General features: G+C 38.1%; 2 protein-coding genes and 1 pseudogene across 5 annotated transcripts in view; 2 read left to right on the top strand and 1 right to left on the bottom strand.

Annotated features, from left to right (window-relative positions):
* Positions 1-943: 943 nt before the first annotated feature.
* Positions 944-2,069, top strand: LOC109575565 (heterogeneous nuclear ribonucleoprotein A1 pseudogene; annotated as a pseudogene).
* Positions 2,070-3,177: 1,108 nt separating this feature from the next.
* On the bottom strand, positions 3,178-13,913 carry NDUFB3 (NADH:ubiquinone oxidoreductase subunit B3). Of its 2 annotated transcripts, none has more exons than XM_019974842.2 (3): positions 13,728-13,913; positions 6,517-6,658; positions 3,178-3,465 (listed from the first exon to the last, which is right to left on the bottom strand). In XM_019974842.2, the coding sequence occupies exons 1-3, from the start codon at positions 13,819-13,821 to the stop codon at positions 3,309-3,311; spliced, it is 393 nt and encodes a 130-aa protein (XP_019830401.1). In that variant the 5' UTR covers positions 13,822-13,913; the 3' UTR covers positions 3,178-3,308. The 2 variants fall into 2 exon arrangements, with proteins under 2 accessions (XP_019830401.1, XP_019830403.1); XM_019974844.2 differs by having other exon boundaries at positions 13,637-13,749.
* An 81-nt stretch (positions 13,914-13,994) lies between these two features.
* The window catches only part of HYCC2 (hyccin PI4KA lipid kinase complex subunit 2), a 64,149-nt gene continuing 51,565 nt past the window's right edge, over positions 13,995-26,578 (top strand). For 2 of the 3 annotated variants that reach the window (XM_019974825.2, XM_019974811.2), the window contains exons 1-2: positions 13,995-14,091; positions 14,894-14,927. The gene's annotated coding sequence lies outside the window, so the exon portion shown is untranslated. The other variant, XM_019974820.2, reaches the window with a different exon arrangement.

The raw sequence follows: 26,578 nt of genomic DNA, 5'->3' as shown, positions 1-26,578 counted from the left end.
TGTACATATTTAAATTTTTATGTCATCTTAATGAACTGACTTCTAGAATCATAAAACACTCCTCTTAATAATATCTGTTGTGTGATATTAGGTAGCCACTTCAATGTTCTTTGCACTACAACTGAATTCATTAGCATTTGCACAGAATATCTTTTTCCATTCTTTTACTTTTACCCTATGTCTTTATAGGGGTTTTCACATACACAGCTTATAGTTGGGTCTTGCATCTTTCCCAAGATGCCAATCTATCTTGTAATTGGAATGTTTCAGTTTAACTTTTAGACCATTTATATCTGGTATAATTACTAATTTGATTAAGCTTAAATCTAATCTGCTATTTCTATTTGTCCCACTGCTCTTTGTTCCCTGTTAAATGCATTCCTTATCCTCTTTTGCAGTCTTGTTTATGACTCCATTTTAGCACATTCCACTTACCATTGACACCTTATTAGGAGTTCATCTGTTTCATTTATTTAGTGATTTCCCAAGTTTGTATTTATAAACAAGAAATTTACAAAGAAAAAAAAAATCACCTTGGAGTTTTATATTAGCTTTATTTTTCAAGCAGAATTATTACCCATCTTCAGCAAGCTGAGTTTTAAGTCTAAACTATTAGGGATTTAATTAAAATTTGGAAATTCAATGACATGGGGAGAATGTCTATTGTTAGAAAATACAGGAAAAAATGTCAAACTTCTCACTATGTGAAAGAATTAGGACTAAAGAAAGAGTAGAAAGTATCATAAGAAAAACTAACACGATAGCTGCACATGTTATCATAAACAAGGCAGTCAAGTATTTTATGGTATAAGCTAGGTCCCTTACAGAGGATGGTAAAAGTAGCAAAGTCAACTCTTAAAAATCTGGGGACTTCTTTCTGCCCGTGGATGCCACGGAGAAAGCATTGTTGGAAGTCTCCACTCCCCAACCCTGCCCTGCCGTCATGTCTAAGTCAGAGTCTTCCAAAAGCCCCGAAGAGCTGCGGAAGCTCTTCATCAGAGGATTGAGCTTTGAAACAATCGATGAGAGTCTGAGCAGCCATTTTGAGTAATGGGGAAGGCTCACAGACTTGTGGTAATGAGGGTTCCAAACACCAAGCACTCCAGAGGCTTTGGGTTTGTCACATAAGCCATGGTGGAGAAGCCTTGCAGCCATGAATGCAAGGTCACACAAAGTGGATGAAAGAGTTGTGGAACCAAAGAGGGACGTCTCAAGAGGAGATTCTCAAAGACCTCATGCCCACTTAACTGTGAAAAAGATTTTTGTTGGTGGCATTCAAGAAGGCACTGAAGAACATCACCTGAGAAATAATTTTGAACAGTATGGGAAAATTGATGATTGAAATCATGACTGATCGAGGCAGTGACAAAAAGAGAGGCTTTGCTTTTGAAACTTTTGATGACCATGACTCCGTAGACAAGATTGTCATTCAGAAATACCACACTGTGAATGGCCACAACTGTGAAGTGAGAGAAGCCCTGTCTAAGCAAGAGATGGCTAGTGCTTCATCCAGCCAGAGACGTCGAAGTGGTTCTGGAAACTTTGGTGGTGGTCATGGAGGTGATTTCCGCAGGAATAACAACTTTGGTTGTGGAGGAAACGCCAGTGGTCGAGGTGGCTTTTGTGACTGCCATAGTGGTGGCGGATATGGTGGCAGTGGGGACGGTTATAATGGATTTGGTAATGATGGTGGTTATGGAGGAGGCAGCCCTGGTTACTCTGGAGGAAGCACAGAGGCTATGGAAGTGGTGGACAGGGTTATGGAAACCAGGGCAGTGGCTATGGTGGGAGTGGAAGCTATGACAGCTATAACAATTGTGGAAGTGGAGGTGGCTTTGGTGGTGGTAGTGGAAGCAATTTTGGAGGTGGTGGAAGCTACAATGATTTTGGCAATTACAATGATCAATCTTCAAATTTTGGACCCATGAAAGGGGAAACTTTGGAGCAGAAGTTCTGGCCCCTATGGTGGCGGAGGCCAATACTTTGCCAAACCATGAAACCAAGGTGGCTATGGTGGTTCCAGCAGTGGCGGTAGCTATGGCAGCAGCAACGGCAGTGGCAGGTTTTAATTACTGACAGAAAACAAAGCTTAGCAGTAAAGGAGAGCCAGAGAAGTAACAGGGAAGCTACAGGTTTCAACAGATTTGTGAATTCAACCAAGCACAGTGGTGGCAGGGCCTAGCTGCTACAAAGACATGTTTTAGACAATACTCATGTGTATGAGCAAAAAAACTTGCACTGTACTTGTGACTAATTGTGTAACAGGTTATTTTAGTTTCTGTTCTGTGGAAAGTGGAAAGCATTCCAACAAAGGGTTTTAATGTAGATTTTTTGCACCCATGCTGTTGATTGCTAAATGTAATAGTCTGATTATGACGCTGAATAAATGTCTTTTCTTTAAAAAAAAAAAAAAAATCTGGGAACTTCCTTGGTGGTCCAGTGGTTAAAACTCCATGCTTCCATGGCAAGGGACATGGGTTCAATCCCTGGTCAGGAAACTAAGATCCCACATTTAAAAAAAAAAAAAAAAGAGTACACCTATGTTCATAGCACTATTATTTATAATAGCTAAAATGTGGCAGCAACTCAAGTGTCCATCAGCAATCCAAGTGTTCATTGATTAATGAATGGATAAGCAAAATGTGGTATATACATAAAACAGAATTATTATTCAGCCTTAAAAAGAAAGGAAATTCTGACATATGTAACATAGATGAACTTTGAGGACATTATACAAAATAAAATAAGCCAGTCATAAAAAGACAAATTCCGCATGTTTCTACATAGAGTAGTCAAAAATCATAGAGAAAGAAAGTAGAATGATGGTTGCCAGAGGCTGAGGGGGGGATGGGGGTTATTAATTAATTGGCATAGATTTTCAATTTTAAAAGATGAAAAGAGTTATAGAGATGGATGGTGGTAATGGTAGCACAATATTATGAATGTATTTAATGTCACTGACTGTTCACTTAAAAAAAACAAGATGGCAAATTTTATCACAATTTTACACAATTTAAAAAAAGAAACCTATTAGAACATATCCATTTGTTCAAATATATGCTGGCTGTCAGTTATTTGCAGAATGTACTGCTGCCAGTACTCAACCTCTTATGTATTCTCCAAGCCAAACCTGATATGGCTCGACACACTTTTTTTAAGAATGAAAAAGCAGACTGGTACATGTTTTCTTATTTTATTAAATCTTACTAGTATTCCTTAAGGAATAAACACACAGGTGAGTAGGCTACAGTGAAGAAATCTTTTTATAAGAAAGTTAAGACATTAAAAGATATTTCCAGGTATTATCTTCAGTGATGTTTCTTATCTTTTTTCTGGGACTCCAGGTAATATTCAGCCCCTATAGCTACCACAAATGCAGCAAATCCCCACTTGAATCCTTTTAATAATGCTCCAACAAAGGAAACATTATTTGCAAAGCCACCCATGTATCTCCAAGCTTCATTGCTAGAGGGGAAAAAAAAAGGGGAAATTATAATCACATATGACTTATTCATTGAGTAAAATAAATTTGATTTTCACCTTTCTAACAGACTTAAATGCTACCTTATATAAGATAATTCAAGTGGATCACAACAGGAATTGTTCTGTGGTATAAGGTAAGTAGCTCTATATGCTCACATTTCATATATGAAATACAAGAAAAAGCACTTGATGGTTTCATATTTCAGTCATAATACTCAGAATGTTACAGAATTGTCAAATGCAAGACTCACCTTGGCCTATCCATCACAGGTCAGTTGTGTAGCTTTGCCCATGCAAAGAGGAAGTTAAGAGACTTAGGTATTAATCTTAGCTCTGCCACTTTACGAGATACACACCTTTTAGGCTCAATAAATTACTTAATCTGTCAGGGCCTGTTTCTTCTACTCAGTAATGATTACTATCAACCTTATAGTGTCATTATAAAGATTAAACAGAGTAATATATGATGTATTTTGGCACAAAAAGTACTACTAGATACTACTATTACTATTCAATGAATCATTGCTTTCCCCTGTCATATAAGTCTGACTTTAGAAGATTAATTTCTTGCTCTGGCAATAGTTCTTTTGAGTATACAGAACACAGAGAGAAACAAATCAGAAAGCTCTACTGAGAAAAAGGGTCTATCACAAGTAAGGATAAATCATCCTACTTAATGATGCAAGACTGCATGCTTCCCCCAGTTAGGGACAAACTAGGATGTCCACATACACCACTTGTATTCAATATTATATTAGCAGTGTTAGACAGTGCAATAACTCAAGAAAAAAAATTGAAAGAAAAGTGTGGTCTTTGTAGATGAAATCATTTTCTATGAAGTAAATTCTAAGAAATCTCTGAGAAACATCTGCTAGAACTAAAAATTCAATTTAGCAAGGTAACAAGATAAAGTCAATATATAAAAAGAAATTATATTTTTATATACCAGCAATGAACACCTGGAAACAGAAGTTTAAAAATACTATTTATCATAGCATAAAAATATGGAATAATTCAGGATAAACTTAACAAAATATGTACAAGACTGTATAAAAACTGCTAAGAAAATTAAAGGGGATCTAAATTGTCCATGGACTAGATGATTCAATATTGTTAAGACATAAATCATCCTCAATTGAGCTGAAAGATGCAAGGCAATTCCAATTAAAATCCAAGCAGGGTTTTTTGCAGAAACTGAAAAGCTCATTCTAAAATGTAAATATAAATACAATGAACCTAGAATAGCTAACATTACCTTTTTTTAAAAATCAGACATCTCATTTTATACTATCTGATCTGAAGATAAGTGTCGTATTGACAAAAGTTAGACATATTGATCAAGGTAACAAAAAGAATCCAGAAATAGTCCACACAGATACTGTCAATAGATTTTTGACAATGGTGTCAAGGTCAACTAATAGGGAAAGACAGTCTTTTAATATACAGTGCTAGAACTGGATGTTTATGTGCAAAAACTTTAACCTTCATCCTTATCTCATATGACATTAAAAATTAACTCAAAATGGATCATATACCTAAATGGAAGAAAGAACACTATAAAAGCTTCCAGAATAAAGATTAGGAAAATCTTGGGATGCAAAAAGCACAAACCATAAAAGAAAAAAATGTTAAATTGGGACTTCATCAATATTTAAAACTGTCTTAAAGACGTTATTAAGAAAATGAAAAGATAAGTCATACTCTGGGAAAAAATCTACAAAACTTTTATCTGATAAAGGACTTGGGGACTTCCCTGGTGGCCCAGTGGTTAAGGCTCTGTGCTTCAACACAGAAGGCCTGGGTTTGATCCCTGGTTGGGGAACTAAGATTCCCACATTCAGTGGGACCAAAAATAAATAAATAAATAAATAAATAAATAAAATCATTTAAAGCAACATATATATACTCTTATAATTCAACAAAAGAAAAACATTCTGATAAATAAAATGGGCAAAAGATCTGAATAGACATTGCACCAAAGAAAAAATACAAATGGAAAATAAGCATATGAAAAGATTCTCATGATCTTCATTCTTCATGGAAATGCAAATTAAAACCAAAGAGATGTTACTATCACATTCACTAGAATGGTTAAAATTAAAAGGCTGATAATACCAAGTATTTTTTTTTTGGCCACACCACAGGGCATGCTGGATCTTAGTTCCCCAGCCAGGGATTGAACCCACACCCCCTACAATGGAAGCACAGAAGCAGAAGCATGGAGTCTTAACCACTGGACTGTCAGGAAAGACCCGATACCAATTATTAATGAGGACACTGAACAATTGAAATTCTCATACATTGCTGGTTGAGAATGCAAAATGGTACAACCATTTTATAAAACAGTTTGGCAGTTTTTCATTTAAAAAACAAAACAAAACAAAAAAACACTTTTCAAATGATTCCGAAATCCCACTGTTAGGTATTTATCCAAGAGAAATAAAAGCGTATGCTCACACAGATTTGTACTTGAATGTTTAGAGCAACTTTACTCATAATAGCCCAAAACTGATAACCCAGATGGAACTGGTGAACAGTAAACAAAATGACGTATATGCATAAGTGGAGCAGTACTCAGCAATAAAAAAGTAAGAAACTATGCTATAAGTTAACAATGTACCTGAGTCTCAAAAGCACTATGCTAAGTAAAGGTGGCCAGAACAAAAGGTTATAGATTGTATAATTCCAATTACATGAAATTCTGGAAAAAGCAGATCAAGGGTTGCCAGGATCCAGAGGCAGGATTGCACTGAGTACAAAGGATCATGAGGGAGCTTTTTGGTATGCTAGAAGTATTCTGTATCATGACTGTGGTAGTGGTCACATAACCGTACATATCTGTCAAAACGCACAGAATGATACATTTAAAATAGGGTCAATTTTACTGTAAGTGATATTTTAATAAAGCTGATCTTAAAACTTAAATGTAAAAAGACATTTTCACTGATTTTTTTTTTAAAGAATATATTGAAAAGGAACATAGATAGTCTTTCTCTAGGATAAATTCTATCTAAATCATTTGACTGTTCTTACCGGCCCCATGGATCCCTTAGTCCTCGTGCGGCCAGTTTCTCTTGGACAGTTTCTAATGGTGTCCCTTCTATCTTCCATTGTTTATAATCTGGAAGTTCCATTTTACTAGGACCATGTTCATGTCCATGTCCGTGGGCCATGTCTATAGAAAAAGTTAATTTAAGGGAGAAATACATACATTACAGATATCAAGTACTCAAGTTTACTTTTTTTTTTAAGGCAAAACATTTAAAGTGACTTTTAAAAAGAGAGCCAATACTTGAAAACTTGAAGTTAAGAAATTTTATTAAAGTGTCTTATTACATAACTAGTAAATGTTCACTGTTTAGAAATGTACATACACGAGATATAAAAAGAGCCCATCACTAAAAGAAAACATTTACTATTTGGTTTCTTTCTTAATTATAATAATAGCAAACACTTACCATGCCCTATGTGCCAGGTGCACTATGTTAAAGCGATCTAAGTGTCGACTCTGTTACAGTCTTCCTAAAACAACTCTTTGAACTTAGATTACTATTATTATCTTCATTTTATAGGTGAAGCCAAAGAGGCTCCAAGAAGCTAAGTACCTTCCTGAGGGAAACAAAAACAGTCAATGGTACAGCTGGGCTTTGAACCTTAAAGCTTCGTTTCAGAGCCCTCACACCTAACTTTTAAGCAATCCTGTCTACTTTTTTTTTTAGTCTTTCACAGTGCATGAATATGTATAATAAAATATCGTACATACTGTTTCGTTACTTGCTTTCTTCAGACAATTTTTTAAAACTGCAGTATTACTATGGTTAATATATACAGATCACATGAACTTTTTCTGTGAAGAGCCACACAGTAAATATTTTAGGCTTTGTTGGTCACGAGATAAAATCAAGGATATTATGTAGATACTTATATAACAGGAGAGAAAACAAATTTCCATAAATATCTTACTGATATAATTCAAAATATAACAGCTGAGTATAATTTTTGTAATACAAGTCTTCTGATGAAAAAAAAAATGCAATTCCCTTTCAGTGGGTAACATTTTGTTTAACTGGGGCTCAAAGTTTAGTGTTCCTTAGTATCAAATTGATTGTAAATGTTCATCTGTAGAAATTCTTCTTAGCTCACTGGCCACATAAAAACAGGCAATGGGCTGAGTTTGGCCAGCAGGCTGTAGTTTGCTGACTCTTGTAGTGGATCAACAGAGACTTTTAAAAACAATTTTTATTGAAATATAGTTGACCTACATGTGTTGGGCTTCCCCAGTGGCTCAGTGGTAAAGAATCCACCTGCAATGCAGGAGATGTGGCTTCAATCCCTGGGTTGGGGAGATTCCCTGGAGAAGGAAATGGCAACCCACTCCAGTCTTTTTGCCTGGGAAATCCCAAGGACAGAAGAGTCTGGCAGGCTATAGTCCATGGGGTCGCAGAGTCATACATGACTTAGCGACTAAACACACGCGCACACACACACTATGTTGTGTTAGTTTCATGTGTGCAGCAAAGTGATTCAGATATATACATACATGCTGCTGCTACTGCTGCTAAGTCGCTTCAGTCGTGTCCGACTCTGTGCGACCCCATAGACGGCAGCCCACCAGGCTCCCCCGTCCCTGGGATTCTCCAGGCAAGAACACTGGAGTGGGTTGCCATTTCCTTCTCCAATGCATGAAAGTGAAAAGTGAAAGGGAAGTCGCTGAGTCGTGTCCAACTCTTAGCGACCCCATGGACTATAGCCTACCAGGCTCCTCCATTAAGTATTCTCTATTTTATATTCTCTTCCATTAACAGAGTCCTTAGGACCCCCTTTTAATTGATAAGTTTGCTTAAATAAAATTGCCCCCAATAGGTATATAAAGATTTCAGTTTTCTAGTGTTATTTTTAAAAATAATACAGAAATAAACTTGAGCTCAGTCCCCAGCTATATTGTTATGAATTTCAAATTACGAAGGTATAAATTAATAATGCTATACTGTAATTTGTGTAAGATTAGCAGTAGCAATTCTATAATCACTGCTTTCCAGAAATAAAACCAAACCAAATAATTATTACCGTTTTGTCTGCATTTATAACTATAAACAAACCCAATAATAAGGCAGGATTCCTACACTGCATTTCAGAAGACAGGTAATTATTAGATAGTGTATACTAAAGACATATTATGTGAAGCACTCATTTCATTAAACAATAGTTCCCAGAATATGGGGGACAAAATTGTACAAAGTAATTTTTACAAATCAGCCAACACTTAATGTTTTTATTTATAGACATTAAATTGGTTTAAAACATTATTTAAATTTATTTAAAACGTTATGTTGATGATTTCACTTAAAGAATAAAAACCAATACCCAACAAACACAAGTTAAAACTACAACATTCACAGCTTTGAATAAAACATTTAATCCATTATTTCATTACCGTTCGGTGGATTCAATAATATAAAGGAAACAAATTATGGTTTCAGATTTCAGTCTGACTTTTGAGATTCAATACATTATCACAAAAGAAATACTTTTAGAAGCATTTAATTATAATGATAAAATGTTGGCTTCTTCAGATTATGTTTTAAAAAAGTTTTTAAATTTATTTTTAATTGAAAGATAGGATAATTACAATATTGTGTTGGTTTCTGCCACATATGAACATGAATCAGCCATAGGGATACATATGTCCCCTCCCTTTTACATATACATGAGCCTCCCTCCCACCTCCCACCCCATCCCACCACTCTAGGTTGTCAAAGAGCCCTGGTTTGAGTTCCCTGAGTAAAAAAAAAAAAAAAAAAATTTAAATAATGTTTCATTCCAAAAATCTTTGGATTACAAGGCAAATTCTTTTTTTGGAAATACCAATTCTAGAACATTAAACCTACTAAAGTATCAATGTACTTTAGAAGAAAATACAAAACCAAAGGTTAATTTTTTATTAAAAAACTTGATTTTTAAAATAAAAATTGATATATTACTATGGTATGAAGGCTATCTCAAAGTTATAATACTACTATGCTCAAAATATTAATTTGGAAGATAAATCTTTGAAAAAAAAGTAAGTATACACGAACACTCATTCTCCTAAACTAATTTCCTCTAATAAATTCAATGTATTTTCTCTTCTATCTAATTAAAATACTTCAGAAAGAGTCCCTTCATAGGGATTTACTAAATATTTCAACAAATTTTCAAAAAGAACAAAAAGTTGAACAATATTTTTAGGGAAGCTTCATTTACTCTTAAAAATTATTTCTACTTCACAATAGCCATAAATCAAACAATGATATCCTGATCTTGGAATTCTACTGAAATGCAGACTTTGGTGCTGTACAGATCTGGTATTAAACCCTGAGTGCACCATTAACAGCTGCAAAATCCTGGTCAAATCATTTTAATCTTGCTGAACTTTAGTTTCTTCATATAACATGAAGTTAGAACCAACCTTGCAAGACTGTAAGAACACACTGTGATGATGTGACTTCCACTTTCACACTCAGGTAGTGAGAATGCAATTTAACACAACCACTGTAAAAAACTTTGGTATGACCCAGAAAAGTAAACATTTGAATATCGTGCATGTGTGCATGCTCAGCTGTGTTGACTCTGTGCGACCCCATGGACTGTAGCCTGCCAGGCTCCTCTGTCGATGGAACTCTCCAGGCAAGAATACTGTGGGTTGCCATTTCCTCCTCCCTCAGGGGATCTTCCCAACCTAGAGATAGAATCTGCATGTCCTGCACTGGCAGGTTGATTTTTGTTTTGTTTTGTTTTTTTTAACAACTGAGCCCCATGGGAAGTCCCTTGAATATCTTATGGCCTAGCAATTCCAGTCATAGGCACTGTGTTTTTATATATATAAACAGCATATTCTGTAAGGATAAAATAAAATACATCAATTTTGAAGACAGCATGAAGAAAATGCATTTCATTAGTAGCTTTTAATACTGAGTACATCTTAAAATGATAGTATTTTGAATATATATACTGGGCTACATAAAATATACTATTAAAAATAATTTTATGTTTCTTAACCAACACAACATTGTAAAGCTATTACCCTCAAATTAAAAGCAAATAAATTTTAAAAATTAATTTTGTTTTTTTATACTTTAATATGGCTATTAGAAAATTTTAAGTATGTGGTACTTAAAATAACCACAGTATTATATCTGCATTAGACAGCACTGCTCTAGAGAAACTCTTGCATCTGTATAACAGTTTTATATTATAAGAATCTTTCTAGTCATATTATTTATGCTTGCCCCAAACTGTAAACAACTCAAATTTACAACCATGGAAGAGTATGAATGAATTTCACAAACAATGAGCAAGAAGTGAGTCAGAAAAAATATATATAACTTTTAATGTCATTTATATAAATGAAAAAAAAAACCTAACAATTCATTTTTTAGGAATGCATCATGGAAAAAATTTAAGTGAAACAAGTACATGATTATTATAAGTTAGGAGAGTGGTTACCTCCTGGTGGAGATGGAATCACAGAAACTCATTCACAGAACTTCTAAGGCAGTGTTTTTCAAAGTATTGTAATTACTGTACCCTAAAAGAGCTTTTTTAGACCTTTTTGTCCCTGTTAATCATGTTCTCACCTTACCCCTCCACATGAAATTTTAATACTCCAGTTTATGTACTATGGCTTTTTGGAGGGCCATAAACCATTGTATTGTTAATATCTCTAAGGGGTTTTTTTTGCCCTCTCACCCCTACCCAACAAGAACCAATTTTCACTGACTTAAAGACAATCATCTCTGTTGAGAATGCATATTTTAAACTTTTGGCAATGCTTTATTTTTTAACCTGAAGGTTGGTAAATAGCTGGGGAAACAATGGAAACAGTGACAGACTTTATTTTCTTGGGCTTCAAAATCACTGCAGATGGTGACTGCAGCCATGAAATTAAAAGATGCTTGCTCCTTGGAAGAAAAGCTATGACAAATGTAGACAGCATATTAAAAAGCAGAGACATTACTTTGCCAACAAAGGTCCGTCTAGTCAAAGCTATGGTTTTTCCAGTAGTCATGTATGGATATGAGAGTTGGACCATAAAGAAAGCTGAGTGCCAAAGAACTGATGCTTTTGAACTGTGGTGTTGGAGAAGACTCTTGAGAGTCCCTTGGACTGCAAGGAGATCAAACCAGTCCATCCTAAAGGAAATCAGTCCTGAACATTCACTGGAAGGACTGATGCTGAATCTCAAACTCCAATATTTTGGCCACCTGATGCAAAGAACTGACTCCCTGGAAAAGACCCTGATGCTGGGAAAGATTGAGGGCAGAAGGAGAAGGGGACGACAGAGGATTAGATGGTTGGATGCCATCACTGACTCGATGGACATGAGTTTGAGCAAGCTCCGGGAGTTGGTGATGGACAGGGAAGCCTGGTGTATTGCAGTCCATGGGGTCGCAAAGAGTTGGACACGACCGAGCGACTGAACTGAACAGGATCAATTGTTTGCTTGATTATAATGTTTACATGTACTTATGCTTTATATAGCCTTCTTATATGTATTAGGCTCCTCTGTCCATGGGATTTTCCAGGCAAGAACACTGGAGTGGGTTGCCATTTCCTTCTCCATCTGCTATGTATATGTCACAATAAAAATTAAAATTAGATAAAGTGACTTAAACTGTGTCAAGGAGTCAGTAAGAAGTGATTAATTTCCATTTCAGAGCTGCTCAAATAAGAACAGCACGGAAATTAGTTCAACAAGGAAAGAACATGTAATCACTAATTTTTTTTCCCCACCTCATTCTATCTATGTATGAAGTGAACCTATAAGTTTGGTGAAGATCAACCTCCACTAAAGGGAGCTGGCTCTAGTACAGGAAGAGTGCAGGCATACTTTCCCTAAGAAGGAAATAAATGGGTAATGCCACTTACAATATACATAATTTCACAGTTTACTAAAGACCTTGAAGTATATGTTTCAATTTCTCATTTAAAAAATTGTGGTTACCATAGGAAAATTAGAAAATTAAAGACAAATGAACTGGTTTCACCTTTAGTGTCCCTTCCAGTCCCTGCATCTGTGTATAGGCATTTAAAAAGTGTAATCACACTAAACATTAATGTGATGACTTTGTATCGCCTTTTCACTTTAACTCTGTATCATAAACATTCATGCCAGAAAAACCTTATTTAAAAGTTACTACAGGGATCTCCCTGGTGGTCCAGTGGTTTAGAATCTGCCATGCAATGCAGAGCAACTAAGCCTGGTGTGCCACAACTGCTGACTGCCACAACACTGACCCCAAACACTGCAACGAAAGGTCACGCAGGACACAACAAAGATCCCATGTGCTGCAACTAAGGCCCGACTGCAACCAGATAAATAAATATTAAATCTTCAAAAAAAACCAAATAAATCAAATTATACTATACATCCCAGGTGGCTCAGCTGTAAAGACTCCGCCTGCAATGCAGGAGATGCGTGTTGGAGCCCTGGGTCAGGAAGACCCCTTGGAGGAGGAAATGGCAATCCAGTCCAGTAATTTGTCAGGAAAATCTCCCACGGATAGAGGAGCCTGGTGGGCTACAGTTCATGGGGTCGCAAAGAGCCAGAGACAATTGAGCAACTGCCATGTGGCTCAGCGGTAAAGAATCCGCCTGCAATGCAGGAGATGCGGGTCCTGGGTCGGGAAGATCCTCTGGAGAAGGAAATGGCTACTCACTCCAGTATTCTTGTCTGGGAAATTCCATGGACAGAGAAGCCTGGTGGCAACTGTCCATGGAGTCGCAAAAGAGCCGGACACGAGTTAGCGACTAAAGAACAACAAACACAGGTTCGTGACGCAGGCATTGTAAATTTACAAACTTTCAATTCGAGGATGGTTGTGCCATCATTCGATTCAAAGGTAAACCAAAAAACACGGGGTGAGGGATGTTGAGGGTGGCAGAGGAGGGAAAAAAGGGTCTGGACTTAACTACACTGATTTCTCACTGCATCCTTCTACAGCCACCCCTCACTACTCCAGGACTTCATAGTTCTCTCCTGCTAGTTCTTCGATTCTTTCCCTCTTGAGCACTCTCATCATCCTCCATTTAGTCTCTCCCTTTTGACAATCCTCAGAATAGAGTCTCGTTCTTATTCCCGAGCGAGAGATCTCCCAACAGCTCCCCAATTTACCTGACAGCAATCTGACCTCTCAGGACACTCAAGATTCACCCCTCTAGCCAGAGGCAACCGGAAACGGAAGTTGTCACCTCGAGTTACTTACGGCAGGAAACCAGAGGATAAATTAAACATTCTTGCCCTGGGTCACTGATTCCTGGACCAGTGGAGGTGACATGAAGCAGGCCTGAAGTGGACATTTCCCCCGCATATCTGTGTATCTGTAGTTTGTCCGAGGTAAGGGAAACTGTGGAGGACAGAGGGTGGGGAAGACGCGACGTCGTCCTTGCTAGGAGGCCGGAATCTTCAGACGCTGCACAGGGGGAGGGCCGCAGGCATTCTGCTACCAATCAGCGGCACCGTTGTTGGAGCGTGGAATCACCTAATGAGAGGGCGGGTTGTTGCGCTGCAGTTGGCAGGCTGCTGCGGGAGGCGGTGGCGGTAAGAAGCCGGAGGCAGCGGGGTGACAGGTAGGCGGCGGCGCTGTCTTTGGGGGACGCGGAGTGCCAGATAGGAAGGATTTTCTTCTTCTCCGGCCACAGGAGCTATAGACGGGATCTGCCGAGAGTGGTCTGGGAAGGCGTTAGCCCTAGTTTTGGTGGTTCCGGAACCACTAGGAGATAGGTAGCCGCTTGGAAGGGTCGCGAGGAGAAGCAGCCGAGGCGGGTGGAGGCTGAGCCCTGCGGGGCGACGTGGGAGCCTCGGGCGTGGGGGGCTGCGGTGGCGCTGGCGGAGACCGGAGAGAGGCGGGAGCAAGACGGTGTTGTGAAGGCTGGAGGAATTCCTTGTATGGAGCTCAGAGAGAGAAGAGGACGCGGCATTGCAGACACCTGAGAGAAATCCTAGGGTTTGCTTCTACTAGGGCCATTTCTCAGAGTGGAAACGGGGGTAGCGGTGAAGAAAGATATATTGGCGGTGAGATACTTGAGACTCTTTATAGCTATACATTATGTAACCCTTGGCTGTTATTTACCCAAACAACTAGGTTGTCCCTCCTGGGAAGAGGAGGTCTTGCAACCTATTAATGTGTCTGAGTAGTTTTTTCTTTTTTTTTTCCCGTTGGTTTGACTGTTTTCTATCCCGGCAGGCTCTGTGGGCGAAGAACCATGAAGGATAGAGTAGTCACGAAGAGCTTATCCCAAATATGGACTTGGGTTGAGAGATGTGTTAGTTTGAGATGAGCGTGGCCAGGTTCACGTTTTGTAGTTCGTGAATTTGTTTTAAGGGTCAGGACTGACTACAATTTTCTTTTTTTTTTTTCCAAATCTTAAGGGAAGTGGAGACGCTCAAAAATCTATAGCAGAAGGTAAGTGCAACTTGGAAAATGACTAGAAAATTAGTTGGTAATTTTTTTTTTTTTACTCCCTAAATGTTGTGGACGTTAGAGACTGAAAATGAGATGGTGGTCTGATTTTGGTGGGGGGTTGGGGGAGAAGGGGAAGTTATTTTAAGTACTTTGCTCCGTAAGTCTGGGAAACTAGTTAGGAATTATTTATTTATTAGGTTTAAAAAGTATGTCCTTTGACCCTCTCCGATAGAGGTAAACTGTGTTTACAGATATAATTCTAAGTTTCTGTCACTCATTTGCACTTTGAAATGTAGAATTAAAATGGAATTCCATTCACTGTGTATTATGGAATGACACACTATGTTAAAAACTTGATTTTTTATAGCTTATTGGGAAGCAGTTTTAAAAGAGGCATTGTACATTTCTAAAATGTAAGCTGATTGAAATGTTGCTTTTAGCTTAAGACTATAAAGACTAATGTAGTATTTATTAGCAAGTATATAATTTTCCTGAGCTTTTTTTAATACTGCATGTCAGAAGAACTTTCCAAAATTCTTTTTTTTCCTATTATTGATGATTTATATTAGTATATCCCAGAAACTAAATTAGAAACTTTTTTTCTCTAATTGTCATTTGGTAAAGAGTGTTGGATCATTAAGAGTTTGTTCCGAAATGTTTAAGGATATTTATCAGTATTTCAGATAAAATTTTGATACTTGGTATTTCATTCTTCTTTATCATTTGGCAGGAATAATACTCAGTCACAAAGAACAGTTCTGCTTCTATTTTAGGTGCAGTTCTGTAGTGTGAGTACCTATGAACAAATCTCTGCTTTCATGCAGGTTATGTGTATCTTGTGTGTATATGTATGTGTTTCTTCTTATTATGTAACCAGCCTACTAGAGATGTCTTAGAGAATGGCTGATTCTAAATGGCCAGTAGGTGTCATTGTTGAATGCAATAAAGTTGAACATTGAATAGGAAAAAAGCAAGTGATTTAAGGGACACTAATCCAAATTAGAATATAATAATAACTGGCTGATTATTTATATGTGATTAGAAATTATCTTTTCTAGTACATTTCAGTATTGAAGCTGTTTGTAAGGGATTTGAAACAAAGGCCGTGAAGAAGTATAATTGTTTGCTCGAAAATGGACCTTGAAAGCCTGTTTTTCTAATCCAGCTCTTAAACTGTCTTGACAAGCAATATGGATTAGGATTGTTTTTTTTTTCATACAGTTTTGGTGTTCTGTAGTAGTTTATTAGGTTTTAGAACGATTAAGGTTTTTAGCTTGACTGGGTTTTATAATAGAAAAATAATGCTACATAATGAAAAACTAAAATAATAAAATATGAGCAGGAAGTCTCCAAACAGGTTATCAGTTGCACAAAATAATACTTTGTTATTGTTCTTTTAATGCAAGAACAGAGGAATTTTTGTCTTTCTTTTTCTATGGCTTAGTTTATTTTGATGTCCAAAATAGCTTCTTTTTACATTTTTATCTGACTAGTAGACTGTGTGTTTTTCTCAGGATGATGGGCTGAACATTCATCTAAAATGTAATATAATGGGTTCTGAAGGGAGCTGGCACAGAAAACTCTAGGCTGCTTAGGGCTGCTGTTAGTACAGCCCCTTACCTGCTATGCTTTCTGCTGTGCTCTTGCCACTTTGTAGCTCTGCTTCTTTTGTTTGCTATTGATACAATGTTTAAAAACACGATTGGAAAATATTCAAAAAATTTTAAAAAGCAGAGTTGGACCTAATTCAGGAATTCTCCATGAAAGTGAGGAGTTACATATATATCAGAATAATCTTAAGAGTTAAAAGAAAAAAAGGTACACATGCATATCCATTATATCATCTCCACTTTGCTGAAGAATCTTAGTAGTAGGTAGAATATGAGGAAGGTAGATATATTTTGAAGGAAAAATAAATCCCCTAGATAATACAGTTTACCACAGGCTTCCACTTGAGAATCATGTATCTCATTTAAGGCTCTCCCAATGTGGTGTGAACCAGAACAGTAGTTTTAGCTTGAGACAAAGGGCTTCTAAATCTATCAATATATTATAGCTCAATAAATTTTTACCACTTATTGTCATAACTGGGATGGATTTTCTAGCCAGGAGCTAAAGTTGCCAGAAATAAAAATTGTGCTGAATGTTTTGGTTGGAATTAGTTTTTACTTGGCACTTAGCTCCTTTACATAAACCAATCTAATTTCTTGCATTATTCAAACCTGTTCTCTTAATGTCTCTGAAAGCTATCTAGTTCTAAAACTAGAATTGAGAAATAAGAATTTGAAGTTTCTTCTTTTTGGTTGTGCTGGGTCTTTGTTGCTGCACAGGCTCTTTAGTTGTGGAGATCAGGAGCTACTCTCTAATTTTAGTGCGAGGGCTTCTCATTACGGTGCCTTCTCTTGTTTTGGAGTGTGGGCTCTAGGGCTTCAGTAGTTGTGGCTCCCAGGCTGTAGAGCACAGGCTCAATAGTTGTGGTGCAAGGGCTTAGTTGCTCTGCGGCATGTGGGATCCTCCCAGATCAGGGATCGAACCCTTGTCTCTGGAATCGGCAGGTGGATACTTTACCACTGAGCTACCAGGGAAGCCTGGAAGTTTTCTTGATGAAAGGGATTTTCTTGCAATATTGCTATGATATGATGAAGATATAGACTTATCTTTTGGTAAAAAAAAAAAAAAAATATATATATATATATATATATATATATAAAAACTTGAAATTGTGAATGTGTTGACTTTGACACAGGATATGTTTAGAAATTCATGATTCATCCTTATAAATCCTAGATGTTCTATTTAGGTGTTTGTCTTCCTAACAGGTATGACAGATATGAGAAAAAATAAATGTGTGGACTTTATTTTTGGAGAAAGGAGTAAAAAACTCAATTATGTAATATATTAAGAGGTGTGACTTTGTTTATAAAATTATAGTTCTTTCTCAGTTTGAGATACAACTGCAAAAAAATGTAGTCATAAAATAATGGTATGTGGCACTTAAATTGTTAAATGGCAAAGCATGAATTCCATAATAGTTATTTTATTCTATTGCAAAATACTGAACTTCCAAAAAGGTTTGAATCAAACTTATCTATCACTTTTATCATTATGAATCCTTGGCTTTTTTTATTGGGGTATAATTGACATTATCCATTGACCCTTGGTATTGCTTGATTCTTATTTAGCTCCTAAGATTTGTCAGTTTACCTCTTTAAATTCCTTTCTGCATATCTTTTTTTGGTAAAATGGGTGGAGGGAGTTGGATGCTGAGAGAGGAGTGAAATTTATGCTTTTTACGTATTCTTTTGTACTGAGGCTTAATTTTATTTTTTAATTGACTTTTTAGAGTAGTTTTAGGTTCATAGCAAAATTGAATATAAAATACAGAGATTTCCTATACACCCTTTCACACATGCATGGCTTCCAATACACCCCACAGAGTGGTGCATTTGTCACAGTTGATGAGCCCACATTGACATCACCCAAAGTCCATGGTTTACACTAGGGTTCAGTTTGGGTGTTGTACACTGTATGGGTTTGGACAAATGTATACTGACATATTAAGACTTTTTAATCAGCTTGTATTCCTTTTATATTTCTTTTTAAATGAGACAGAGAGTGGGGGAGGGGAAAGTATATTACTCTATACCTTATACTTTATAATAGCATTGTAAAACTGATAAAGTGGACATGAAGTGCTGTAAGATCTAAAGTTAATATGAATCTGCGGTCTGTCACAGTACCTACTGTTTTATTGTTTGTGGGGAGAAAAACTAAAGGGAATGATTATTTCTGTTCTTCAGGGTTCTGTTGTCAGATCTCTTGTCATTTTCTACCCTGTCTCTCTGATGTTACTCAGCATATAAATGTGATGATTCTCAAATCTCTGTCTCTAACCAGAGTTTTTCTTGATACCTAGTTCTGTTTTGTAATCTAATTGCCTGCAAGATGGGAATGATCATGCAGATCAGACTGTGCACGTGTGCTCAGTCATGTCTGACTGTTTGAGACCCCATGGACTGGAGCCTGCCAGGCTCCTCTGTCCCTAGGATTCTCCAGGCAAGAATACTGGAGTGGGTTGCCATTTCCTCCTCCAGGAAATCTTCCCAACCCAGGGATCAAACCTGCATCTCCTACATTGGCAGGTGGATTCTTTACTGCTGTGGCACCTAGGAAACCCTGCATATCCCCTAAATACAGCATATCTAAAGTTTGATTCATATTTTATCATCTATCTAATGTGCTGAAGCTGGAACCTAGTGTTAGTCTTGACACTTTATTCATATACCCCTCATCTGAGCAATGCTAGGTTCTGTTGACTCTACCTCCATACTGTTTCTTTGATTCCATTTATTTCTCTCAGTTTCTACAACCGCTGGAAACAGTGTGAAGAGTTAGGACCTAGAGGCAGATTATCTAGATTAGAATCCCAGCTTCACCATTTATAGCTTCAGTTTCTTTGAAAAAACAGAGTTGTACAACCCAGAAACTGCACTACTGAACATTTATTCCAGGGAAATTGAAGCGTAAACTCATATAAAAACCTGTACCTGAATGTTCATAGCAATTTTATTCCTAGTCTCCAAAAATTGGAAACAACCCAAATGTTTTTCAAACATATGAGTGCAAACATCTTGGACCTTCTAACTCAGTCAACCTTTCAGGTGGATTCAGCTGCATGAGAGAACCAAGTGAAACCAACAAGGAACTGTTTAGCCAACCTGCAAATGTTTGCACTCGCATGTTTGCACATGGTGCTGGCTGTTCATTAAAGGGCTTCATTTCTTCTCAGTGTGGCTTCTCATCCTCTGGTAGGCTAGTTTGGCATCCTTACAGGGCATTCTTAAGGTAGCCTTCTAATAAGGTAAAGGTGGAATCTGTAAGGCTGCAAGGCCTCTTTGAGGATTAGGCTTTGGAACTTATTTAATAGCCCTTCCACCATATTCTATTGGTCGAAGAAGTTCACTAAGCTAGACCAAATTCAAGGGAGTGGAGAAATAGAAAAGGACCTTTCTCTCCATCAGTTTAGGCTGCTATAGTAAAGTACCATAGACTGGGTGGTTTAAACAACAAACATTTATTTCTTACAGTTCTTGAACTTGGGAAGTCCAAGATCAAGGTGCCAGAAAATTTACGGCAGCTGGCAGACTGTCAGAAAATTTAATGACCCATTTCCTATATCTGAGATGGCTGCCTTCTCATTGTGTTTTAACATGTGAGAGAGCTCACTGGGGATCTTTCTTATAAGGGCACTAATCCCATTCATGAGATGCTACCCCATGAGCTAATCGCCCCCCCACCAAAGGCCCCACCTCCTAATCACATTGGGGGTTAGTATTTCAGTATATGAATTTTCAGTTCAGTTCAGTCGCTCAGTCGTGTCCGACTCTTTGCGACCCCATGAATTGCAGTACGCCAGGCCTCCCTGTCCATCACCAACTCCCGGAGTTCACTCAAACTCACGTCCATCAAGTCGGTGATGCCATCCAGCCATCTCATCCTCTGTCGTCCCCTTCTCCTGCCCCCAATCCCTCCCAGCATCAGAGTCTTTTCCAATGAGTCAACTCTTCGCATGAGGTGGCCCAAGTATTGGAGTTTCTGCTTTAGCATCATTCCTTCCAAAGAACACCCAGGACTTACCTCCTTTAGGAGGGACTGGTTGGATCTCCTTGCAGTCCAAAGGACTCTCAAGAGTCTTCTCCAACACCACACTTCAAAAGCATCAATTCTTCGGCGCTCAGCTTTCTTCACAGTCCAACTCTCACATCCATACATGACCACTGGAAAAACCACAGCCTTGACTAGACAGACCTTTGTTGGCAAAGTAATGTCTCTGTTTTTCAGTATGCTATCTAGGTTGGTCATAACTTTCCTTCCAAGGAGTAAGCGTCTTTTAATTTCATGGCTGTAGTCACCATCTGCAGTCATTTTGGAGCCCAAAAATATGAAGTCTGACACTGTTTTCACTGTTTCCCCATCTGTTTCCCATGAAGTGATGAGACTGGATGCCATGATCTTAGTTTTCTGAATGTTGAGCTTTAAGCCAACTTTTCACTCTCCACTTTCACTTTCATCAAGAGGCTTTTGAGTTCCTCTTCACTTTCTGCCATAAGGATGGTGTCATCTGCATACCTGAGGTTATTGATATTTCTCCCGGCAATCTTGATTCCAGCTTGTGCTTCTTCCAGCCCAGCGTTTCTCATGATGTACTCTGCATAGAAATTAAATAAGCAGGGTGACAATATACAGCCTTGACGTACTCCTTTTCCTATTTGGAACCAGTCTGTTGTTCCATGTCCAGTTCTAACTGTTGCTTCCTGACCTGCATATAGGTTTCTTAAGAGGCAGGTCAGGTGGTCTGGTATTCCCATCTCTTTCAGAATTTTCCACAGTTTATTGTGATCCACACAGTCAAAGGCTTTGGCTTAGTCAATAAAGCAAAAATAGATGTTTTTCTGGAACTCTCTTGCTTTTTCCATGATCCAGCGGATGTTGGCAGTTTGATCTCTGGTTCCTCTGCCTTTTCTAAAACCAGCTTGAACATCGGGAAGTTCACGGTTCATGTATTACTGAAGCCTGGCTTGGAGAATTTTGAGCATTACTTTACTAGCATGTGAGATGAGTGCAATTGTGCAGTAGTTTGAGCATTCTTTGGCATTGCCTTTCTTGGGGATTGGAATGAAAACTGACCTTTTCCAGTCCTGTGGCCACTGCTGAGTTTTCCAAATTTGCTGGCATGTTGAGTGCTGCACTTTCACAGCATCATCTTTCAGGATTTGAAGTAGTTTAGATGGAATTCTATCACCTCCACTAGCTTTGTTCGTAGTGATGCTTTCTAAAGCCCTCTTGACTTCACATTCCAGGATGTCTGGCTCTAGGTGAGTGATCACACCATCGTGATTATCTTGGTTGTGAAGCTCTTTTTTGTACAGTTCTTCTGTGTATTCTTTCCACCTCATCTTAATATCTTCTGCTTCTGTTGGGTCCATACCATTTCTGTCCTTTATCAAGCCCATCTTTGCATGAAATGTTCCCTTGGTATCTCTAATTTTCTTGAAGAGGTCTCTAGTCTTTCCCATTCTGTTGTTTTCCTCTGTTTCTTTGCATTGATCACTGAGGAAGGCTTTCTTATCTCTTCTTGCTATTCTTTGGAACTCTGCTTTCAGATGGTTATATCTTTCCTTTTCTCTTTTGCTTTTTGCTTCTCTTCTTTTCACAGCTATTTGTAAGGCCTCCTCAGACAGCTATTTTGCCTTTTTGCATTTCTTTTCTATGGGGATGGTCTTGATCCCTGGCTCTTGCACAATGTCACAAACCTCTGTCGATAGTTTATCAGGCACTCTATCTTCAGATCTAGTCCCTTAAATCTATTTCTCACTTCCACTGTATAAACATAAGGGATTTGATTTAGGTCATACCTGAATGGTCTAGTGGTTTTCCCTACTTTCTTCAATTTAAGTCTGAATTTGGCAATAAGGAGTTCATGATCTGAGCCACAGTCAGCTCCTGGTCTTGTTTTTGCTGACTGTATAGAGCTTCTCCATCTTTGGCTGCAAAGAATATAATCAATCTGATTTCTGTGTTGACCATCTGGTGATGTCCATGTGTAGAGTCTTCTCTTGTGTTGTTGGAAGAGGGTGTTTGCTATGACCAGTGCGTTCTCTTGGCAGAACTGTATTAGCCTTTGCCCTGCTTCATTCCATATTCCAAGGCCAAATTTCCTGTTACTCCAGTTGTTTCTTGACTTCCTACTTTTGCATTCCAGTCCCCTATAATGAAAAGAACATCCTTTTGGGGTGTTAGTTCTAAAAGGTCTTGTAGGTCTTCATAGAACCATTCAACTTCAGCTTCTTCAGTGTTACTGGTTGGGACATAGACTTGGATTACTGTGATATTGAATGGTTTGCCTTGGAAACGAACAGAAATCATTCTGTCGTTTTTGAGATAGCATCCAAGTACTGCATATCAGACTCTCTTGGTGACCGTGATGGCGACTCCATTTCTTCTCAGGGATTCCTGCCCGCAGTAGTAGATATAATGGTCATCTGAGTTAAATTCACCCATTCCAGTCCATTTTAGTTCGCTGATTCCTAGAATGTCGACTTTCACTCTTGCCATCTCCTATTTGACCACTTCCAGTTTGCCTTGATTCATGGACCTGACATTCCAGGTTCCTATGCAATATTGCTCTTTACAGTATCGGACCTTGCTTCTATCACCAGTCACATCCACACCTGGGTATTGTTTTTGCTTTGGCTCCATGCCTTCATTCTTTCTGGAGTTATTTCTCCACTGATCTCCAGTAGCCAATTGGGCACCTACTGACCTGGGGAGTTCCTCTTTCAGTATCCTATCATTTTGCCTTTTCATACTGTTCTTGGGGTTCTCAAGGTAAGAATACTGAAGTGGTTTGCAACACAAAAATTCAGTCTATAATAGTCCACAGAGAAACCAGATTATTTTCTATTTTCTTAATGTATGGATGAAAAACAACCCAAAAAATTATACAGTCACTATAAAAATGTGAAAATTTTTGTAGCTTTAACAAAAATAAAAACACAATTACCAATGACATAAAATGGCAAGCCAAGAAGAACAGGTTCAAAATCTTTATGAAGTAGAATATTGATCATAATATGAGAGAATCAGCCTTATCAAACTGTTGTGCTACAGTAGTATTTCTTGGAAATTTGAAGGGGTTAATATGTAGAAAATTCACTGGTTTTTATTTGAACAGGTTTTAAATAGCTGATTTAACATTTTCTGTTAAAATGCTTATTTTTCCTAACCTCTTATTTTCATATAATTTGGTTTTGGCCAGTCACCATAAGTCACATTACTTTTCTAGAACATAACTCCTAAATGTTGGCAAGAAATTATAGTACTGTACTATGCAGTCTTTAAAGTGTACTAAACTATTATAAACACCCTCCGTCTGAGCTATAATAGTGGTGTACTTTCATAGAGTGGATTCTTTAGTCAGTCTTGCTTCCTATACTCCCCCCACAACTGCCCACCCCACCCCCCATTTCAGTGGAGATGAACACTTTATTAGCATTGAAGCATAACTGAGATGGCTTATTGGTATCTTAGACCATAGATGTGTTGCTGGAATCTCTTTCTTACCTTACCAGATAGGAATTGTTTGGGCTGCTAGAGAGAGAGACAAGAAATAACCATTGCTTAAATAAGATAGTAGTTAATTTGTTTGTCTTGTAAAAACAAATTCAAAAATAACAATCTAAGACTGATAGAGCAGCACCATAGGCTTGTCAAGGACCAGTCTCATTGTCTTTTTCCTTTGCCATCCTTAGCATGTGGCTTCTGTTTTCAAGATCACAGAATGGTTGCTGTATATCCAGCTGTCATATCCATGATCTAGGCAGAAGAAAGGAGGAAGAAAAGCAGAAGATAAAAGGGGCATACCTTTCATCTTTTAAGAAACCTTTCTAGGGATTTCCCTGGTAGGCCAGTAGTTAGGACTCGGTGCTTTCACTGCCATGGACCCGGGTTAAATCCCTGATTGGAGGACTAAGATCCTGCAAATCATGTGGCGTGGCCAAGGGGGGAAAAAAGGAAAGAGAGAAACATTTCTGTAACTCTGATCTTGATGACCAAAACTTAGTCATTTGGCCATATATAGCTGTAAATAAGATTCAGAAATAGCTTTAGCTGACAGTATAGACTAGATCATTGCAAATGGAGTGTGGATCTGTATCAGATGGGAACTAGTAAATCTTTATACTTGCCTCCCTGTCTCCTGAAGGGCTTCCCAGGTGGCTCTGATGGTAAAGTATCTGTTTGCAATGCAGGAGACCTGGGTTCGAACCCTGAGTTGGGAAGATCCCCTGGAGAAGGGAATCGCAGCCCATTCCAGTTTTCTTACTGGAGAATCCCATGGACAAAGGAGCCTGGCGGGCTACAGTCCAAGGGATCACAAAGAATCGGACATGACTGAGCGACTTCACTTTCACTTTTCACTTTCATGAATTGGAGAAGGAAATGGCAACCCATTCCAGTGTTATTGCCTGGAGAATCCCGGAGATGGGGGAGCCTGGTGGGCTGCCGTCTGTGGGGTCGCACAGAGTCGGACATGACTGAAGTGACTTAGCAGTGGATGGAATTGAAATTTGGGGGAGAATGGATACATGTATATGTATAGTTGGGTCCCTTTGCTGTTCACCTTCACTATCACAACATTGTAAAAAAAAAAAAATTGCCTGCTTCAAAGACACAAAGATATTTTGCTATGGGTTTTTTTGGTTTGTTTACTTTCATTTTTAGATCTACATTCTATTTGGAATTTATTTTTGTGAATTGTGTAAGGTTAGAGATCATGATACAATATTTTCTATAGGGATATCCAGTTGACCCTGCATCTTTTATTTAAAAGACCCTTTTCCCAAATGCACTGCAATTTGCCTTTGTCATAAATCAGACAATCTTACTTGTATGTGACTGTCTAGGCTTTACTTTTTCATTGGTAAGTTTTAGTTACTATACTTGTACAGTTAATTACTGTGGCTTTACAATAGGTTTTAATATTTTGGAGTGGAGTCCTCCAATTTTTGTTTTTAAAGGTTGCCTTGGTTATTCTTAGCTCCTTGTATTTCCATAGGGATTTCAGAATCAGCTTGTCAATCTGTCTTTTAAAGGAGAGCAGTGGGATTTTGATTAAGATTGCTTTGAAACTAGAAATCAGTTAGGGGAGAACTGATGTTTTTACTGTGAGCTGCCAAACTGTGAACGTGATATGGCCTTCAGTTTATCTCTCAGAAATGTCTTCTTGTTTTCAGTATACTGGTCTTGCATATCTTCTGTTAGATTTTTCTCTCTCTCTTTTTTTAATGCTATTGGGAGTTGCATTTTTATTTATTTGTTTAGTTTCTTTCCTTTTTTTTTTTAAGTTTTTTAGCCATGCTTTATGGTGTATGGGATCTTAGTTTCCCAACCAGGGATCAAACCCATGTCCCCTGCATTTAGAGCATGGAGTCTTAACCACTGGACCGACAGAGAAGTCCCTGATTTTGGCTTTAATATCTTCTTTGACCCATAGATGTTTCAGTTCAGTTCAGTTCAGTTCAGTCGCTCAGTCGTGTCTGACTCTTTGCAACCCCATGGACTGCAGCACGCCAGGCTTCCCTGTCCATCACCAACTCCCAGAACTTACTCAGAACTCATGTCCATTGAGCTGGTGATGCCATCCAGCTGTCTCATCCTCTGTCGTCCCCTTCTCCAGCATCAGGGTCTTTTCAGATGAGGTGCAATCAGGTAGCCAAAGTATTGGAGTTTCAGCATCAGCATCAGTCCTTCCAATGAATATTTAGGACTGATTTCCTTCAGAATGGACTGGTTTGATCTTGCAGTCCAGGGGACTCTCAAGAGTCTTCTCCAACACCACAGTTCAAAAGCATCAATTCTTTGGTGCTCAGCTTTCTTATGGTCCAACTCTCACATCCATACATGACTACTGGAAAAACCATAGCTTTGACTAGACGGACCTTTGTTTACAAAGTAATATCTCTACTTTTTAATATGCTGTCTAGGTTGGTCATAGCTTTTCTTCCAAGGAGCAAGTATCTTTTAATTTCATGGCTGCAGACACCATCTGCAGTGATTTTGGAGCCCCCAAAAATAAAGTCTCTCACTGTTCC

This window comes from Bos indicus, chromosome 2, assembly GCF_029378745.1.
Source record: "Bos indicus isolate NIAB-ARS_2022 breed Sahiwal x Tharparkar chromosome 2, NIAB-ARS_B.indTharparkar_mat_pri_1.0, whole genome shotgun sequence".
NCBI classification, from domain to species: Eukaryota; Metazoa; Chordata; class Mammalia; order Artiodactyla; family Bovidae; genus Bos; species Bos indicus.
The sequence above is the reverse complement of the archived record's forward strand: the minus strand, read 5'-3'. Positions and strand labels throughout refer to the sequence as shown.

What these genes read in the sequence shown, in the direction of transcription:
- NDUFB3 (XM_019974842.2), bottom strand. Translation starts at nt 13,821, where the DNA reads ATGTCCACTTCAGGCCTGCTTCATGTCACCTCCACTGGTCCAGGAATC. An exon ending in TTATCCTCTGGTTTCCTGCC is followed by an intron (nt 6,659 to 13,727) that starts GTAAGTAACTCG and finishes CTTTTTCTATAG; the next exon opens with ACATGGCCCACGGACATGGA. An exon ending in CTAAGGGATCCATGGGGCCG is followed by an intron (nt 3,466 to 6,516) that starts GTAAGAACAGTC and finishes TTTCCCCTCTAG; the next exon opens with CAATGAAGCTTGGAGATACA.